A 19,993-nucleotide genomic window follows, 5' to 3' on the forward strand; every position below is an offset into this window, starting at 1 on the left:
TTTTGTTAAAAATACCTCTTAGAAATTATTAAAAGCTATTCAGCTGATTGTCGGTTATGTGCAGGGTAGATACCTCAATTGTATTTGTTTCATTTGTCCTGGATCTATGTCTTTGAACTCTTTGTTTTTATTGAAATTAATCTCTTGTTTCCATTACTGTCTCTGAAAATAACAGTGATTATGGTGCTTTTTAAATAACTCACAATTTGTTTAAACTGTATATTGGAAAGAGAATGTGAAAGATATGTTATATTTATTTTAATGTTACGCAAAAATTGGACTGGAAGCCGGATATTGGGAGGAGTCCATGTAAATGCATTTATGCTGACCTTTTCCTGATTCTCACATTTAATTGCATTGCACTTTCAGAGTCACCTAGCTTGAAAGGGACTTGAAATGCCATGGTTACCCATTGGGCTATGACTGCGCCTCCCTCAGTGGTCAAAACTGATACTAAAAAGAGAAAGGGAAAGACCTGTATTTGGCTATTTGGAAGGTTATATCCAGAGGAGTTCAACACCCCTCAGAATCTAAGGGCTTCCTGGTGATACGGGCCACCATGGCAGAGAAATGCCCCCAGCTTCCCTACTTAGCGATCAGGGGTCTGGAACCCTCTCTCCCTAACACACAAGACCATACCTAGCTAGGTCGCACCCCACAGACGTCATCCCCAGCCACGCTGCAGCCACCAGCATTTACCTCTAGACTCCCGAGGAGGCCAGGTGGCTCCCCTGTCTCAGTTCAGCTCTGCCATCCTGTCCCCTGACCACGCACACAGTGGCTGGCACTGCCCTTAATGGAGTCCCATGGCTCAGCTCTGTTCCTGTTGGCTTTCTCGTCTCTGGTCAGCCTCTTTCGGTCTCTCCAGTGGACCTTGCTTCTTGCTCCTGTTCTCCGTGTGTTTCTTGATGCCCTTTCCCATGGCTGCTCCCGAGAATCCCCCACGTCCTGGAGTCAGGCCCCCTCCCCCTCGGTGCTCTGGCGCCTCTTCCCCCTGGCCCCTTCCTCCTTTTTTTCCTTGGCTTCTCCTGTGAACCCACTTTGTTTCCTTCTGTTCCGCTGTTTACTGCAGCCCCAATCTCCACTCGCAGTGACTTAGTGCTTGCTTCTCCTGGGGACCTCAGGAAAACTGAGGATTCTGACCCCCACATCTAAGATAATAAGAAGGAACCTCCCTTCCCCAGGAGAGGGGGCTGCCCCTGCCCATTGCCCCTGCCCAAGTCCAGGCTTCAGGCTGGCTCTGCTTTTCCAGGCCATGGGTGATCCATGAATGAGGTCCTGGGCAGGGAGTGGAGGTGAGTGAGCCCTGGAGTTCCCGGTGGTCGACGCTCTTGTATCCAGCAGAGTTGCTGCCCAGTGCAGGTGTGCTCCTGTCTCCAGCAGGAGACCCTGCCATTTAGTCTCCCCACCCAGCTGTTCCTTTGGAGGAGAAAAGATTGTCTGACCTGTGGCTGTACTTTTCCTAACCGTAAGCTTTTCTTTCTCCTTGTTCGGTGGCATTTATAAAAATTTCCTGTCCTGCATATCTGACTACATTTTTAAAACATCTGTTAGTTTAGATGTTCACGTTTAAATCCCATCATGTAAAATGTTTGTTGAGACACAGCTGGAGGATTGTTGAAAACCGCCATAGAGAAGCTGGAGTGTGTTTCAGGGTTGGGAGGTGCCGGCGGCACTTCTGGGCGGTGTCTGGTGCTCAGGACATTGGGGTGGTTCTCCTTTCTAGCTTCCTGGGCTTTTTTCCTGGGCAGGTTCTATGAAACCTTGCCTAATGAAGACACTGGCATTGACAGTGGCTTGCATTAGGCAAGACACGGCTGTTCCTGGGCACCAGGCAGTGACACTGGAACTCATTAAGAAGGTGACTCATTTCAGGGCCACGTTAACAAGAACCGAGGTGCCTCATGTTTCCCAGCTGTTTGCTGGTCACTGCTGGATACCATTGTGTAGATCAGTCACATGGTCTGCTCAGCGTGAGGGACAGACGGTGACTCGCTGTCAGCTACCTGGTGACTATCCCAAGAAGTGCCATTTGCAGTGGAGAATGGGACTTTTTTTGTTGTTGTTAATAACATTTCTTAACACACATAACATAAAGTTAATCCTTTTAACCGTCTTAGCGTGAACAATTCCGTGGCATTGGTTACATTTATAGTGCATCACCACTAGGTAGTTCTAATCATTTCCATCACTCCAAAAGGAAGTTCCACAGCCCTTACAGTCACCCTCTGTTTCCCCCTTCACACACCTTGGTAACCACGAATCTGTTTTCTGTCTCAACGATTAGCTTCTGCAAGATTCATGTAAATGGCGTTACACAATGTGTGGCTTTTCTTGGTATATGGCTTCTTTTACTTAGCATATTCTCAGGGTTCATCCATGCATTGGCACCCTGTTTCTGTTCATGGATCAGTAGTATTCTGTTGTATGGACCGATCACAGGCGTTTATCCATTTACCTCCTGATACACACCTGGCTTACTTCGCCTTTGACTATAGTGGATAGAGCTGCTCTGAGCATTCCTATACAGGCTTCTGCTTGGATCTCTATTTTTAATTCTTTTGGGTATACACTGAGGAGTGAAACTGCTGGGTCTGTTTCTGTTGAATTGATTGAAGAAGGGATGTTCTTTTTATTGCTCTATCTGTATGGACCTCTCCTGCATTACTTCAGTGAGTTGTGAAGGTTGGTCTGGGTTGCTTTCCCTCTTTCTTTTTGAATCGTACCTTTATCGGTAGGTTGAAAATAGGAGCTGCCTTTTGTGGTTTCAGATCCCTAAGGTCTTCATTGGGGGTCAAAGCTCACACTGTGTTTGCTCCTGACCTAGAGAGAGCATTGCTTAGAGGGAGGGGGAAGGGGAATACTTGAGGTCAGAATCACAGGACAGCGAATCAGTCTTGAGATTTCAGAAACTACCATAGATCTGTGCCTCTTCCCCGAGAACAACATGTCAAAATGCAGCATTTTTAATTGAGGAAAGCAAATCAGCTGTCTCAGTGGTAAGACCTAGGATGGGAAAGAGTCTCAGAGTGACCAAAAACACACGGACCCTGTTCTCTGGGAAGGTCCTGAGCACTGACTGAATGCCACACCCCTGCCCTGTGGGGTTCTGTTAGTGCTTCTAAGGTACATCCTCTGGGAAGAAGTATGACAAGGTGGTGCCAGGGAACCTGAGAGCCGGGACGAATTTCAGGATAAAAAGAGCAGACTGAGGGCTACTGCTGTGGTACATCATCTAGATTTGCACTGCCCTATTTAAATTCAAATAAAGTACAGCTAAATGTTCCATTCCTCAGTCACCCTACCTGTATTTCAGGTGCCCGATGCACACCTGTGCCCAGTGGCGACTGTACTGGCCAGAACTGCTGTAGAGTAGTTCCATGATTGCGGAGTTCTGCTGGTCAGGGCTGGCTGAACCGTAGACACAGGAGTGGCCACAGCAGTAGCGCTGGGAGCTGAGAAGGTGCCCAGTGCCTGCAGGAGGACGTGCTGGATGGGGGAGGAGAGGTCAGGATTTGTTGTAGTCCTGGCTCTGTCATCCCACAGCAAGATGGTTCTCCTGCCCCAGGGCCCCAGCCTCCCTGTGTGCCCACTACAGGCCTGGCACCGGCTGCCCTCTGTGTCACTCAGGGCAGGAGAGTGAGGGCTGTGCCGTGCTTGGGTCCTGATTGCTTCTCCATGGGGATAAGAGGTCAGACGTGGGAGGAGCTGCTGAGGAACCTTGACTGAAAATAGATGCTGCTCTGTCATCCAAGTGGCCTTTTGGTTTTCTAGACTTTTTTTTTTTTTTTTTTTTAAGGCTAAAGCTCGAGCAGTTCTCCTGTCTTAGCCTCCCAAGTAGCTGGGACCGCAGGCACCCTCCATTATGCCTGGATAATTTTTTTTGTATTTTTAATGGCGACAGGGTTTCACCATGTTGACTTGGCTAGTCTCGAACTCCTGACTTCAAGTGGTCCAGCTCCATCAGTCTCCCAAGTGCCGGGATTATAGGTGTGAGCCCTGTGCCTGGCAGACATTCATTTTTATTACAATTTACAAAGGTATTGGTCAGTAGCAGAATGAAAATGGAAGCAAATCCTAGTCTTTCCCCAGGTCATGAGAAGATCCTTGCTTTAAGTGCCTCGTGGGGTGTGGGGATGTATTCGTCTCTCAGGGCCGCTGTCACAGATAATACAAACGAGGGGCCTAAAACAACATCAGCGTGTTCTCTCACCGTTCTGGAGGCCAGAAGTCCAAGAGCAAGGCATCACCAGGGCTGTGCTCTCCGAAGGCTCTAGAAGGCTGTAGGGCAGTGTCCTTCCTGGTCTCTTCCAGCTTCTGGGGCTGCTGGTGGTCCTCGGTGTGCTGTGGTTTGTGGCTGCATCCTACTAGTGTCTGCCTCTGCCTTCCTGCGGTGTGTGTGGTTCTGCATCCAAATCTCCCTCTCTTTTTTTTTTTTTTTTTGAGACAGGGTCTCACTTTGTCATCCAGGCTAGAGTACAGTGGCATGATCTTTGCTCACTGCAATGGTTTCGATGTGCATTTCTCTAATGACCAGTGATGATGAGCTTTTTTTTCATATGTTTGTTGGCTGCATAAATGTCTTCTTTTGAAAAGTGTCTGTTCCCATCCTTTGATGCGGTTGTTTGTGTTTTTTCTTACAAGTTTGTTTAAGTTCTTCATAGATTCTGGATATCAACCCTTTGCCTGATAGGTAGAGTGCAAAAAGTTTTTCCCGTTCTCTTGATTGCCATTCACTCTATTGATAGTTTCTTTTGCTGTGCAGAGGCTCTTAAGTTTAATTAGATCCCACTTGTCTATTTTGGCTTTTGTTGCCGTTGCTTTTGGTGTTTTAGTCATAAAGTCCTTGTCCGTGCCTATGTGCTGGATGGTATTGCCTAGGTTTTTTCTAGAGTTTTTATGGTGTTAGACCTCATGTTTAAATCATTCAACAAATTCTCAATAAACTAAGTATCGATGGATCATATCTCAAAATAATAAGAGCTATTTATGACAAACCCACAGCCAATATCATACAGAATGGGTAAAAGCTGGAAGTGGCACAAGACATGGATGCCCTCTCTCACCACTCCTATTCAAGATAGTATTGAAAGTTCTGGCTAGGCCCATCAGGCAAGAGAAAGAAAGCGTGTTCGGATAGGAAGAGAGGACGTCAAATTGTCCCTATTTGCAGATGACATGATTTTATATTTAGAAAACTCCATCATCTCAGCCCAAAATCTTCTTAAGCTGATAAGCAGCTTCAGCAGAGTCTCAGGATACAAAATCACTGTGCAAAAATTGCAAGCATTCCTATACACCAGTAATAGACAAGCAGAGATCCAAATCATGAGTGAACTCTCATTCACAGTTGCTACAAAGGAATAAAATACCTAGGAATACAACTAACAAGGGACATGAAGGAACTCTTCAAGGAGAACTGCAAACCACTGCTCAACGAAATAAGAGAGGACACAAACAGATGGAAACACATTCCATGCTCCTGGTTAGGAAAATTCAATATCATGAAATTGGCCATACTGTGCAAAGTAATTTATAGATTGAATGCTATCCCCATCAAGCTACCAATGACGTTCTTCACAGAATTGGAAAAAAAACCACCTTAAACTTCATATGGAATGAAAAAAGAGCCCACATAGCCCAGACAATCCTAAACAAACAAACAAAAAAAGCTGGAGGCATCGTGCTACCTGACTTCAAACTATATTACAAGGCTACTGTAATCAAAACATCATGGTACTGGTACCAAAACAGAGATATAGACCAATGGAACAGGACAGAGGCCTCAGAAGGAACAGCAAACAACTGCAACCATCTGATACTTGACACACCTGACAAAAGCAATGGAGAAAGGATTCCCTTTTTAATAAATGGTGTTGGGAAAGCTGGCTAGCTGTATGTAGAAAGCCGAAACTGGATCTCTTCCTTATACCGTATACAAAAATTAACTCTACATGGGCCTACTGTAATTCTAATTAGAGTTTATCTGCAAAGATTCTGTTTCTGTATTCGTTTGGATTCACAGGCAACAGGATGTCCTAGTCCATTTTGTGTTGCTGTAACCAAATACCGGAGACTCAGTAAAATACCTGAGTAATTTATAATGAACAGCAATTTACCGGCTTACAGTTTTGGATTGTGGCAAGTCCAAGGTCAAGATGCTGGCATTAAGGGCCTTCTTGCCTGGACATCCTATGGCAGAAAATGAGAGAATGAGAGGATGCCAAGCTCTCCCTTTTACAATGACCCAATCCTACCTTTGTGGCTGAGCCCTCACGGCCTAATCACATTACTCCTAAAGTGTCCACCTCTTTGCTTGCCTGTAGTCCCAGCTGCATGGGAAGCTGAGGCGGGAGGATCATTTGAGCCCAGGAGGTAGGGGCTATAGTAAGTTGTGAGCTACTTCTGCTTCAGATTGTCTCTGCACCTGCCATCCTCTATGGCAGCGAGTCTGTGTTTTGTTAGGATGGGCTAGAACCTGGGGACAGTGAGGTCGCTGGAGGGTGGCCAAGGGTGGACGGGCGCACACCGGACAGCCAGAACAGCCTGCGTGATTGTGCCTCGTTCCTGCATCTTCCTCTCTTCTCCTGCACAATACTCGTCTTCCACCCACTTCTGTTCCCCAAAGGCTCCATTTTGTCAGATTATTCAGACCACGAATAAAACACAAGTGTGATGTGTTACATTCTTCACTCTTTGTTTGCAAAACTCTTTTGCTGCAGTTCGGACCCTTAAGATGCTGTGGAACTGGACCATTTTCCTGTCTGTGGACTTCTGAATTTTTAAGTGCTTTTCAGAAAGTCTCCATCATTTGGAAGTCACGCTTTGCTTCCTGGAAACTGTCTAGACAGGTATACAATTTTCACCAATTTGGAGGCTACGGAGGCCTCTTTCAAGGATCGCTGCCCTCTCCATGAGCCTTTTTAGCTATATGACTGTGCTAGTATCAAGTGAAAAAAAAAAAAAAAGAAGAAGAATAGTTCAGTAATTTAATTCAGATCTGTTCTTGCCTAGATTACAATAATTTAATCCTGGCAAATGGATTATGGGAGGTTAGGGAGAGCACCCTGACTTTAGAGCAGAGAGCCAAAGTGGGTGTTCTTCCTGTCTGTGCTATGGTTGACTTAGTCTTTCTCCTCTTGCCTCATGCTTTTTGTTACATGGTTTTTGCTGCTTAGCTGGTCATCTCCAAGGCATCATTGCAGCCCTATCCTGACACCCTATCCTGATGCCCTGAGTTCTGGCGGCTTCTATGGTGACCCTTTCTGTTCTTCTTTAGGTCATGCCATCCTTGACCATATTCTTTCTGGTCTCCTGTGTGCCTAGCTTTGGGGAAATAAGGATGAGTCAGGTGCAGGCTTCATTTGCTCATTTGAACAGTGATTCTGACTACTGTTAGAGAAGGAGTCGGGGACAGTAGCGCCGGGGCTTTACTTAGCCAGGGCTGAAGGACTAAGAAGACGATCATTGTTGCATGGCACAGCTCCCTGTGGCCAGAGAGGAGCCATGGCCCAGGTCTTGCCAGGCTGACCCAAGGGCTGAGGAATTCTGTGTGCCAAGCACCAATTTGTGACACAACCACATGGGCCAAGAAGCTATTAAGCAATTTTATGTGTGTGTATGTGCACGCGCAATTAATGGACAGGATCTGGTTTTGTGTGTATGTGTGTGTGTGTGTGTAGGAGCAATTAATGAACAGGATCTGGAGTTGCTGAGAGCAGTCCTGCACAGTGAAGACAATATTCGTCTCCCTGAGAAACCCCGGAGACCCTTTACTCATTGTCAGTACGTTTCAAGGAAGGCATAACACATCGATTCGTGTAGGAACCTGAACTGGATTCATTGAAGAATCGCAGTACGTTTGTACTTTTTTCACTTTGGGCTTTGTGGTAGAGAAACAGACAGATACTTGTAGGAACAACGTCCCCCAGGAGCTCAGTTAGCATTTGGGATTGAGTGAACCAGAGACGGGGAATGCTATTTGAAAAAGCAGAATCAGCTTCAAGGAAGTTGATTACAAAGAGTAGTTTTAGATTGAAAATACATAAGATGTAGGCTGTCCTTATTTACTAAGATGGAAGGAGTGGAATCGGTTGTTGCCATCGTCTTTCTTTTTGTTCTGGACTGCCGTCACTACACCATAGCGCTGCGTCCTTGAATGTCTTCAAAGTGCTGTGTATTTCCTTTCTTCAGCTCCCTCAATCCATCACGTCCAGCCATCCAACCTGTTCTATTGAGCCTCCATCAGAGTGGGTCCAGGGGCACCAGCTGGCAGAGCTGGTCTTGATGCATTTTCCCCTATCCGTTTATCTGATTTCCAGAGGCTGTTTGGCCCTTCCCCAAATCTTCCAAAGACAGAACACTTAAGTGTAAAAGGAGGATTTGTGGACCCTATATATTTTAGCTCAAAACCTCCAAGTGGAATCATTTTAATATGCGTTTTCTTGAGAAATATGTAAATTAATAATTGCTTCATACATTATTCAAGAAAAACTTATTTTGTATCACCCATAGCTCTTCTAATCTTATATAAAGATATGCTAATGGATTTAATTAAAATAATTATACTGAATAATGTAACCTGAACTTTACTCTAAAATAGTATCTATTAATCATCATCAGTAATATTTTTAGCCAGAGAGACACTTACAACTTTAAGCTGATTCTAGATGGAAAGTACACTTTTTGTTTTGTTTTTCAGTTTGGATTAAGTTGGCATTCTCATGAGATCTGTGACAATTACATTTGCTTAGAGACGAGTATAAAATTTATTTTATTTCTGGGCTGGGCACAATGGCTCACGCCTGTAATACCAGCACTTTGGGAGGCCGAGGTGGGTGGATCATGAGGTCAGGATTTTAGACCAGCCTCACCAGTATGGTGTAACCCTGTCTTTACTAAAAATACAAAAATTAGCTGGGCTTTGGGGTGCATGCCTGTAATCCTAGCTACTCAGGAGATTGAGGTAGGAGAATTGCTTGAATCTGGGAGGCGGAGGTTGCAGTGAGCTGAGATTGCACCATTGCACTCCATCCATCCTCCATCCTGGGCGACAGACTCTGTCTCAGGGAAAAAAAAATAAAATATATTAAAAAAAAAAAAAATATATATATATATATATATCAGACGTCCCCAAACTTTTTACACAGGGGGCCAGTTCACGGTCCCTCAGACCATTGGAGGGCCACCACATACTGTGCTCCTCTCACTGACCACCAATGAAAGAGGTGCCCCTTCCTGAAGTGCGGTGGGTGGGGGGTGGATACATGGCCTCAGGGGGCCGCATGCGGCCCTCAGGCCGTAGTTTGGGGACGCCTGATATATATATATATATAATTTCTTTAACCTGAACTATTTCAGCAATTAGAAAACTTTTAGCATCTTCTGCTCTTTCCTGTTTCTTCTTTTTCCTCTAAAGCTTTGGTTTCAGTGTGTTCTTGTCTCTTTGGTTCAGTTTTGACCTCACTTTCCCTCCCAAGAGTTGTGATTGCTGAATATGATGAGTTCCTGATTGCCTGCATATTAAGAGGTGAACCAAATCTTGAGAGGGACACTAAGCAGCCTGTCTGTCTTAATAGAAATAGAAATAGCTTTACCACTGGCTGTGATTCTCTCTAATTTTGTTTGTGTTATCTTTCTGTGGCTTGCTGGCTTTCCATCAGTGCTCAGTGGTGAAGAGCCCCAATGCATTTGTTGATAATTTCAGTTTCTCCCTAAGCTGCTCTCGTTCCTGTGTGTGTGGGACACAGGTATGTGTTCTTGGTATGTCAGTGGGTGATGCTGACATGTGTTGGTATGTCAACATGTGTTGATTGATCTGAGACCTAAATGCAGGTAGAATCAGACCTGTTCCCCCTCAGGTGGACACATGAAAGCTTTACCAAGTTCATAGACTAACATAAGCCAGGACTTAAACTGCCATTTACCTAACTTTAAAATCAAATCTGAAGAAATCACTTGCTTAAATAGCAAACATTGATTTGGTAAGTTCACGTATAACTTAATGAACAGGTGAAGAATGAAGAAAGCTAAAATCAGTGACTTCATCTAAGTTCTGCATAGGACTCTTCTCTGTTCTTGGCTAGGCCAGGCCGTAATGGTGCATTCATTAAGTTCTGTGGTCTGTGGTTCATATCTCTAGGGTAGGGGAGTGTGAGTGGCCCTCACCCCAACCTCAGCTCTGTCTTCTGGGGACATCCCACAGACTTTGTCCTCCTTCCCACTTTTGTCCCTCACCCCCAATGAATTGATGAGTGATGATCCCACTCTGCTGCCAGGAACCTTGCCAGTGCCTGGGAGGCACTGTGGAGTGGATACCTCCTGAGGGACTGGCATCCCAGCCGCTCACCCACAGTTCAAAACAGCCTTGCACATTCAAAGCACAGTTTTACTTAAATAAGTAAAGATCTTCCCTGATTTACAAAAATAACAAAAGACAAAGGAAAACAGAAAACATCTTCAGTGTCCTCAATTTCTATCCTGATCCTTTCTGTTATTTGGGAACTGATTTTACTCAGTATTTGCCACAGTGTAGATGGCACTTTACAAATGGAAGTCTGCATTGAATGAAGATTCAGGTCTGAGAGATGTGCCCGCTAAGGAGATCTTCCGTGTCAGCACGTGCATGGGCCCAGCACTGTCCTTCTGCCACTGCCGGTGGTCGCCACGGCCAATGTCTGTTGAGCAGGAGCAATGAGTCGAGCTATCACATGCACAACACATCGTTCCCTTCTCCCACAGCCCTTCGGGGCAGGCCCTATTGATCACCACTGTTTTGCCCATGAGAAGCTGTGATAGGAAATGCTATCTTCCCAAATTTGCACAGCGAGTGGTGGAGGAGCCGGGACAGTGCCCCAGAGCCCTGCCCTCGTCCACCATGGTGCTGCCTTCTTTCGATGGTGCTGGTTAGGTCCCCCACATGCGTTCATAGATTTTTATTTTGGAAGGTGTCTTGCTGTAGATAAGATTCCACCCAGCACCATCCCTCCACAGGGCAGGTGTCCCCTGCTTCGTCTGTCGGGTGCTCTGTGTCTTGGCAATCTATTGAAGCAGTAGCTCTTTCCACACTCGAAAGAGACCGGAATTTGGTGAAGCAGCCAAACTCCACAGAGGAAACTGGAGGTTTTTCCTGCAAGTACAAGCAGAATCTCAAACACTTGAAACTCTTGACAAATAACCAATATTAGAAGTGAATTAAGCTAGGTGTGGCTCTTACTGGTAGTGGGTAATGGAACCCTCCTGCCAAGGACAGCTAGAGCCTGTGGTAGGATGGATTCCAAGCCCCCTTTGCTTCTTGTCTTTGGCTAGCTATCAAACTGAATGGGGAAGACAATATTTTCTGTTAGTTAAGGATGGCAACTTCTGTGGCTGAATGCAGGGAGACGAATGCTTCTTGAAAATAAAGAGGTCACGACTGTATATGAAGCTTGCAGTCAGTCTGGGAGTCATGGAGGGTCGACTGAGGACAGAAGGAGACAAGGCAGAATGAAATAGGCCCTGTCTTTACCTGTGAGGAGCTTACTGTGTATGGGGCATACAGACAAGTCGACCTTCCATTGCAGCCCAAATAGGAATTTCTCCAGATGCGGTATTCTTCTGATTTCCATTGCTGTAAGGAATACCCAAGCCTAGGTAACTTAAGGAGAAAAGAGGTTTATTTTGGCCCCTGGTTCTGCAAAGTGCACAAGAAGCATGGTGCCAGCATCTGCTCCTGGTGAGGGCTTCCGGAAGCTTCTGTTCATGACAAAAGATGAAGGGGGAGCAAGCGTGTCACATGGCAAGAGAGGAAACGAGAGAGAATGGGGAGGTGCCACTGTCTTAAACAGCTCTCACGGGAGCTAATAGAGCGGGAAGTCACTCGTTACTGTGGGGAAGGCACCAAGCCATTCATCAGAAATCCTCCTCGTGACCCACTGGCCCCACCTCCAACACTGGGGATCACATTTCAACAGGAGAGCTGGAAAGGACACACATCCAAACCCTGTTGTGTCCTAACCTGGCATCTGTGTGTCTAAGCTAAGGACTGAGGGATACCCGAGTCTACTTGTGTGTTTGCAATGGACTCAGGTGGGGTGGCAGAGCAGTGACTCCAGAAGAGGAAACAGTGTGTGCTTAGGCCTCTGAGCTGGCAGAGGGGCCTTACCCACCTGGGAAACTGGAAGGGGCTCGGCTTGGTGGGAGAGAGTCCTGCAGGTACCAAGGGTCAGTCGTGGGGTGGCGGGGGCAGAGCCAAGGCCTTCCACGGGTGTCGGGTAGGTTCTCTATGTCCCATGAGTAGGGGGTGTTGCCACAGTGTCTAAATTCCATTGGCGTTTTCAGAAGGCTGCTCTGGCTGCCCAGTGAGGAGTGCCCGTGAGGGGTCAGTGTGGAGGCAGGGAAGGCAGGTGGGAGGCTGTGGCAGCAAAACCAGTGCTAGGCAGTAGCAGCACAGCCCAGGTACTTTTTGTCCCTGGGAGAGTTGACAGTCAGCCTGAACTGACGAGCTCTGTGGTTGTCTGGAAAGGGCTGTGAGGAAGAGAACACCCAGTGTGATGCCCAGGCCCATGCCATGTGACTGGGGCTTGGCGGTGCAGTGCTTGGCACCGGAATCCCTAGGGAAGGCAAGGTCACGGTGGCTTCCACCAAGGCAGGGTGAGTGTGTGATGTCTGGAGTCAGCCAGGGTGTAGCCCGGGAGGTGTAGGGTGTGGGTGTCAAGCTCAGGAGGAAGGGGAGCCCTGGAGATGGATCAGGATTGGCAATCAGTGGCATGGCACTAGGTGAGGTCCATTGTGGTATATGTGGAGGGACCCAAGGAACCCACAGGCAGGATCTGGGGAGCAGGAATCCACGCAGGGAGCTGGAAGGAGGGTAGAGAGGAAGGTGACCACCATGGGAGTGAGAGCCAGGAGTGCCCCAGAGGTGAGTTGGCAGAAGTGTCATCAGAAGGGCCACTTAAGAACAGCCTGAGGTCATTGTGGTCTTGGCAGGAACAGAGATGTGGAGTGGGATGGAGTCAGGCTGCAGCGGGTGTGAGGATGGATAGTGCGGGAAGTGGATGGAAGTGGATGCTGGGCCCGGCCCACAGTGTGGGGGATTGTCTGATGGAGGGGAGGCAGACGGGGCACGGGACTACTTTTCCAGGTGAGAGGCTGGTGTGGGCTTCATTATAGAAAGCAGGAGCCAGATGGCTGAGAACGGAAGCTTCTGGGCAGAGAGACAGAAGGACAAAGGGCAGGCGGGCCTTCAGCAGACAGCAGGGAAAGAGATTGGAGCCCCACGGGCCAGGTGGGTGTCCCTAAAATCCAAGGCAAAGGCAGAGGCTGGGAGCTGGAGTCTTATGTTTGGTTTGGGTGGCTGGAAGGAAGCTTAGTGAGTTCCTTTCTCGTGGTGGCTTTTGCTTTTCTCTGAAGGAGGTGGTGACATGAGACAAGAGGGGTGGGGCCCAGGGTTGAGAGCAAAGAAAGGAAGAGTCAGCCATGGGAGGGGATGGAGAAGGAGAGGAAGCCAGCCCTTCTGGAGAGCAGGTGGACCCATAGTGTAAGTAAGACACGTCTCTCCCCGTGTTTCTTCTGTATTTTGTTCTCTCTGTCCTGTCTTTTGCTCGGTCACCCAGGACTGATAGCAGATGTGGATTCCTCCTGGTTCTTGCTAAACCTCGTTTACCATAAGACCCAAAGTCATCTTGGTTGGTTAAGCAGAATTCTGGGTTAAACCAGCATTTTGGGCTCACTAGCATTCCAGGTCCCCGCCTCAGTGGGCACGACCACTTCTCTGGGGGTGTCACCATGACATCCTTGATGCTAGGAGCTCAGGAAGACCCCAGCGGGGAAGCCTTTGGGAGCCCTCGCCCCACTTGTCGCTCTATGGGTCCTGATTCACACACAGTCCGGCAGCCTGAGGGGAGCCAGCGGCAGGTGGGCCATAAAGGCCTGTCTTGTTTGTGGCCGATTCACCCTGGTGGAATAATATTTACAGAGTTGCTACAGGCGGTTGATGCTTTGCTAGGCACAGTATAAAATGCGTGAAGCCAACTCGTGCCTCACCCTCTGGGCTTTCACAAGTGAAAGGAGAGACTGGGAGACTGAGCAATCAGCCTGTGGGAACGCTGGCTGTTAATGTCACAATAAATGTTTTCTGTTTTCTTTTTTCAAAGCAACTCTGAGGTAGTGGAAGCAGAATATTTGAAACCGGAATGAAATTATGACTATTTAACGCTGTCTTGAAAAGTTGCATCCTAAAGCAGACGGTTGGAATCTGGTTGGCATCGAAGGACAGGGTGAACGCTGAGGCAAACCACAGCTTCCGTCGTTCTAGAGTGGAGACTTTTTAAAGCAAAAGTTGCTTTATCCTCTCGATTGTATTTCTGGTGACGTTGAAGCGTGGTGGTTTTTGCAAAATTAGCTTTGGGGCTGCACAGACCAACCCCAATCCCAGCAGTGCCAGTCTGGGCCAAAGACTTCACTTTTGTGTGTCTCTCCTGTCTCCTCCGTGAAAGGGGATAATGGTAGGCCTTCTTCATCGGGTTGTCACAGGGATGTAGAGTCCGGGACCTAGAAACTCATCTGGCAGGTGCAGAATGTTCATGTTACACATGAGGCACCTTGAACTCACTGACTTGACCGTGGGTACTTACCTCCTGCATACCAGAGTTGAGATACCAGCCTGTCATTCTTTCAGGTATTTTCTATACCAGATAGCTGTGAAAATATAACCAGGTAATATATTCTTAGTCACTTAAAAAATTAAGGTACCTGCAGGGCACGGTGACTCATGTCTGTAATCCCAGCACTTTGGGAGGCTGGGCCAATGGATCACCTGAGGTCAGGAGTTCGAGACCAGCCTGGCCAACATGGTGAAACCCTCTCTTTACTTAAAAAAAAAAAAAAAAAAAAAATTAGCTGGGTGTGGTGATGGGCCCCTGTGGTCCCAGCTACTTGGGAGGCTGAGGCAGAAGAATCAGTTGAACCTGGGGATGGAGGTTGCAGTGAGTCAAGATCACACCACTGCACTCCAGCCTGGGCAAAAGAGCAAAATTCCATCTGAAAAAAAAAAGAAAAAAAAAAAAGGTATAATTTTACATACAGTAAAATTCAGGCTTTTTTTCCGGACCGCTTTGCCAGCTTAGACAAAGCCATAATGCAGTCATTCCATGGGAGGGTCCCTGAGCCCCCAGCATTCCTCTGCACCGTTCCCCACCAGCCACTGACACGCTCTCCATTTCTGTAGTTTTGCCGTTTCCAGAATGTTATGCAAATTGAGTCATATGGGATGCTGTCTTTTGCATTTGCCTTGTTTTATTTATCACCGTGTTGTTCAGGTACATCTGTGTTGTAGGTAGCAGTGGTTGGTGCTTCTCTTTTACTGCATTGTGTTCCATTGTATGGATTCTTCTCTTCAGGGGACATTGGGATTGTTTCTCCTGTTCGGGGATTACAATAAAGCTGCTAGTGACATCCACATAAGGGTTTTGTAACTGTAATAGGTTTGCTGCCCCATGTGCACGCCAAGTCAATGTGCTGTGACTCCGGGTTGCAGCAGAGAAAGAATTTTAATCGTAGGACCACCAAAAGAGGGGAAGGAGGAAACTCAGATCATCTGCCAGAGGAGTTTGGGGCTAGGTATTGTTAAGGGTTTTGGAGCAGCACTAGGTGGGTTGAAGAGCTTAGGGTGAGGGGACAGGGAGATGAAGAAACTTCATTCCAGGGCTGATTCCTTTTCTTTGTGGGGGGTCTTCAAACCAGCTGGCATCAGCAGTTTCCCTAGAATTCAGGATCTGAGGAACACCTTACACAGTTCTTAAAGAGAAGATTTAGGATTCTAATGTCAGAAGTCCTATCTGCAAGAATGTTGGGGGTGCAGATGGTCAGTGTCTAGTGCTGCGTGACTTTGGATCCTGAGGAAGCAGGCAGAAGCGGGGCCTGCTGGGTGCTTAATTATCACCGTGCTTAATTATCATCTGCTGTCCAGAATCCTTGTTAGCCTTATGAGGATGCCTTCCGTTTTTGTGAATGTAGATTTTCACTTCGTTTAAGGACGTAGCCAGGAGTACAATGGCTGAGTGCTACGGATTATGAATGTTTACCCACGAGAAACTGCTGAACTCACTTCTAAAGTTGCTGAACTCTTTTTGCATTCAGACTGGCAGGGTATACACACAGCACTTGTTAGGGATTTTGTTTTGTTTCGTTTTGTTTTCATGATTCTAATAGATGTTACTTGTATCTTATTGTCGTTTTAATTTGCATGTCCCTGATGAGTAATGGTGCTGAGCGGTTTTTCAAGTACTTCTTTGCCATCCATATATCTTCCTTGGAGAATTGTCTCTTCATGTCTTTTGCTCATTTTGGGGGGAGGGGAAGATTGTTTTCTCATTATGGTGTTTTAAGTGTTCTTTGTGTATTCCTGGTACTAAATCGAGCAGACACGTGATTTCCAGTCATTTTGTCCCTACGTAGTTTTGCTTTTGTTGTCTCGGTAGTACCTTTCAAAGAGCAGAAATGTCTTTATTTTGATGAAGTCCAATTTATCCATTTTTTTTTTTTTTACATATTATGCTATTGGTATCATATCTAAGAAATCTTTACTTAGCCCAAACTCACACGTATTTTCTTCTGAAAGTTTTATAGTTTCTGAAGTTCTGTATTTAAGGTCTGTGATCCATTTAAAGTTGAATTTTGTGCGGTGTGAGAGGGGAGGGCATGAGGTTTATGTAGTTGCTGGCGGTACTGTATACCTTTGTTACAAATCCATCAGCTGTCTGTATGTGTTCAGGGGAATGCTTTTAAAGCGGATTTCTGCCTACTTGCTTCTGGAGAACAATTGTAAAAATTGTTTCTGTAATTGTGTAGTATTTTCCAGTATTCAAAGTGTTACCCTATTCATTTTCCAATTTGATTTTGAGCTTTAATGCAATCCACTGAAGTATCTGGCATGAATGTTATTTTTCCCTGTTACTTAAAAACACAGGTAGAAGGTGGCAGAGCCAGAGTCAGATCACTTAAAATCTAGGAACTTTTCCCAACGGGAGAGAACAAAGGGACTCAGTCTCTGGCTTCTCCCAACTGAATTTAATTGTGGCTTAGTTCAGTAGTAGCTTTGTAAACAGGGACAAAGTAATTAATGTCTCCATTGTTGGGTTTCCTACTCAGCTCCCTTCTAATACCAGGTGGTACGGTTTAGCTGTGTCCCCACCCAAATCTCATCTTGACTTGCAGCTCCCATAATCCCCTTGTGTGGGAGGGGCCCCGTGGGAGGTAATTGAATCACAAGGGTGGGTTTTTCCCGTGCTGTTTTCGTGATGGCAAATAAGCCTCATGAAATCTGATGGTTTTGTCAGGTGCAGTTCCCCTGCACACACTCTCTTGCCTTCCTCCATGTAAGACATGATTTTGCTCCTCCTTCACCTTCCCATACGATTGTGAGGCCTTCCCAGCCATGTGGAATTCTGAGTCCATTAAACTTCTTTCTTTATAAATTAGCCAGTCTCAGGTATTTCTTCATAGTAGGATGAAAATGGACTAATACAGGAGTTCTGTAAGAATTAAAGATCAAATATACACAGGTCCTAGCACAGTGTTTAGCATGACATAGGATCTATGATTCATATTATCACTGTTTTTTGTGGGTGTTTGATTTCTAGAAGATACATTACTAAGGAACAGAATGATTCATAATTAAAGTATATGCAGGTATACAGGAAAATATTTTTGGAATGGAACAAACACAGTTGACTTTAATCATTGAATGTAGAAGGGTTGAAGTGAGTTTGATGAGAGAGGATTATTCGGAGAGGGACAGGTCTTCATTTTGCTTTAACCTCTCAGAGCGCTGCAAGGATTAAAGGAGAAAATCACGTGCATGCTTAGCACACAGTATAGGCACTTGGTGTGCAGGTGGTAAGTGTTGTCATCTGTTAAAAATCATTTTATTATGTGTCAAGACAACCTGTCAGAAGTTAGCATTCTTTGAGCATTCTTTGTAGATCAGAGACTCGTTTTCTTTTTTGAGACAGGATCTTGCTCTGTTGCCCAGGCTGGAGTGCAGTGGTGTGATCATGGCTGACTGCAACCTCCTCCTGAGTAACTGGGACTACAGGTGCAAGCCACCAATACCCAACCTTTTTTTTTTTTTTAAATTGTATTTTTTCGTATAGGTGGGGTTTTACCGTGTTGCCTAGGCTGGTCTCGAACTCCTGGGCTGAAGCAATATGCCTGCCTCAGCTTCCTAACGTGTTGAGATTACAGGCATGAGCAGTGTGCCCGGTGACTTTTTTTCTTTGCTCTATTTTCATCGTGTTAGCCATCAGCCCCCCATCTGGAAGTGATCTTTCTCTTCTCGGTATTTCTGCGATTCTTTTCATAAGGATTATAAATTGGTCCGAACATTCCCTAAACTACGTTCTGCTTAGCTTGCTTGTTTTTTGGTTTGCAGGGGGCAGCACTGAAATACTTACCAACGATCGTAAATGATGTGAAATTGGTGTTTGATCCCAAAGAGCTCAGGTAAGTATACAGCCCAGGTGAATGCTTGTGACGTGCTGTGCATGACATCTTCTCACTCAGTTTATGGGATGCTCAGGTTCTGCCTCTGTCAGTGCCCTGAATCATTCTGGAACATGTGCTGCTGATGGTGTCTGTGATTCTTTGATAATTATGACATTATGTGGAAAAAGCATCACCAGTCAACCATCACAATATTATCATTAGTATTATTATTATTATTATTATTATTTTTGAGACAGAATCTCACTCTGTTGCCCGGGCTGGAGTGCAGTGGCGCAATCTCGGCTCACTGCGACCTCTGCCTCCCAGTTTAGTGATTCTCCTGCCTCAGCCTCCTGAGTAGCTGGGACTACAGGCCTGCGCCACCACATTCAGCCAATTTTTTGTATTTTTAGTAGAGACGGGGTTTCACCGCCTCACAATACTTTTTAAGAAGATTGTTTATAATCTAATTAGTATATAATGCCCATTTGGCATTTTGCATACTTTGAGATTTGAATTTCAATATGTGGTTGTTGGTTTTGCTCTTGTTTTCAGCACTTAAAAATCCTTATAGAAGCTTTAATATGCATATGCCAGCTCCTGCTTCTATAATAGAGGCAACTTCTCTTTGGGAGGGGCCATGAGCCTCAAGCAGAAGACTCGGAAGTTGCTAAGAAATAATTTTTAGAAAACCCCCACAAACAAACTTTGAGGAAGCTGGTCTGGTCATTCGGCTTTCAGACCAAGGAGTGAGGTTGGAGACCTAACCCTTCCTTTTCCCTCCCTCCCTGGCCACCTCTCAGTGGCCAGGTGTACTGTGTGTTCCCTATCTGTTGGTATCACTGCATTCTGAAAAGTGCCATTGTGAACAAAGTGGGATACACAACCTTTTAAATTTATTTTGTAAGAGATAGGGGTTTCTGTTACCCAGGCTGTAGTGCAGTGGCATGATCATAGCTCACTGCAGCTTCAAACTCCTGGCCTCAAGCGCCCCTCTCACCTCTGCCTTCAAAGCACTAGGGTTACAGACGTGCGCCACTGCTCCCATCCAAGGGATGCATGGTCTTTTCAATCCCAGACTTTTAATAGCACAATCCTCAACTACTTTTTGTTTTGGTTTTGATTTGACATGACAATACCTGTGAGTGAAGACACCATTTTTTACTGGCCAATGAAACCCTCCTAAATATTAGTAAAGGGCCATCTGTCCACTGAGCAGTGAAACTGAATAAAAGATGATCATCCTTCCTGTACTTTATGTCTACCGTAGGTCACTCATGCCCTGGAATTGAAGGGTGAGAGGCTCTCTGGGAGGCGCTGTCCCCCACGAATCATCTTGAATCTGATGTTCCCTAGGATTTAGTGTCCTGCAGGGAAACATTTATCTTCTGCTCCTGGGGCACTAAAAGTGCTGGTCCTAAGCTTTGCAGGCCCTAAATGAGAAAAGGAGAAACACACAGGCTCAAGGGTGGTGTCTACCCACCTGGCGTGCTGCAGAGTCCTCTCCTTCGCACGTGCTTCTCCAAGAGTG

The 19,993-nt window shown here is 46.1% G+C and overlaps 1 protein-coding gene across 3 annotated transcripts in view; it reads left to right on the forward strand.

Moving 5' to 3' along the window:
* DOCK1 (dedicator of cytokinesis 1) overlaps positions 1-19,993 on the forward strand; it is a 535,347-nt gene that overhangs the window by 172,614 nt on the left and 342,740 nt on the right. For all 3 annotated transcript variants that reach the window (XM_039465108.2, XM_039465109.2, XM_074383077.1), the window contains exon 24: positions 18,410-18,480. In XM_039465108.2, coding sequence (XP_039321042.1) covers positions 18,410-18,480 — 71 coding nt within the window. The remainder of the gene's footprint in view (positions 1-18,409; positions 18,481-19,993) is intronic.

Source organism: Saimiri boliviensis, chromosome 12, assembly GCF_048565385.1.
Source record: "Saimiri boliviensis isolate mSaiBol1 chromosome 12, mSaiBol1.pri, whole genome shotgun sequence".
NCBI lineage: Eukaryota > Metazoa > Chordata > Mammalia > Primates > Cebidae > Saimiri > Saimiri boliviensis.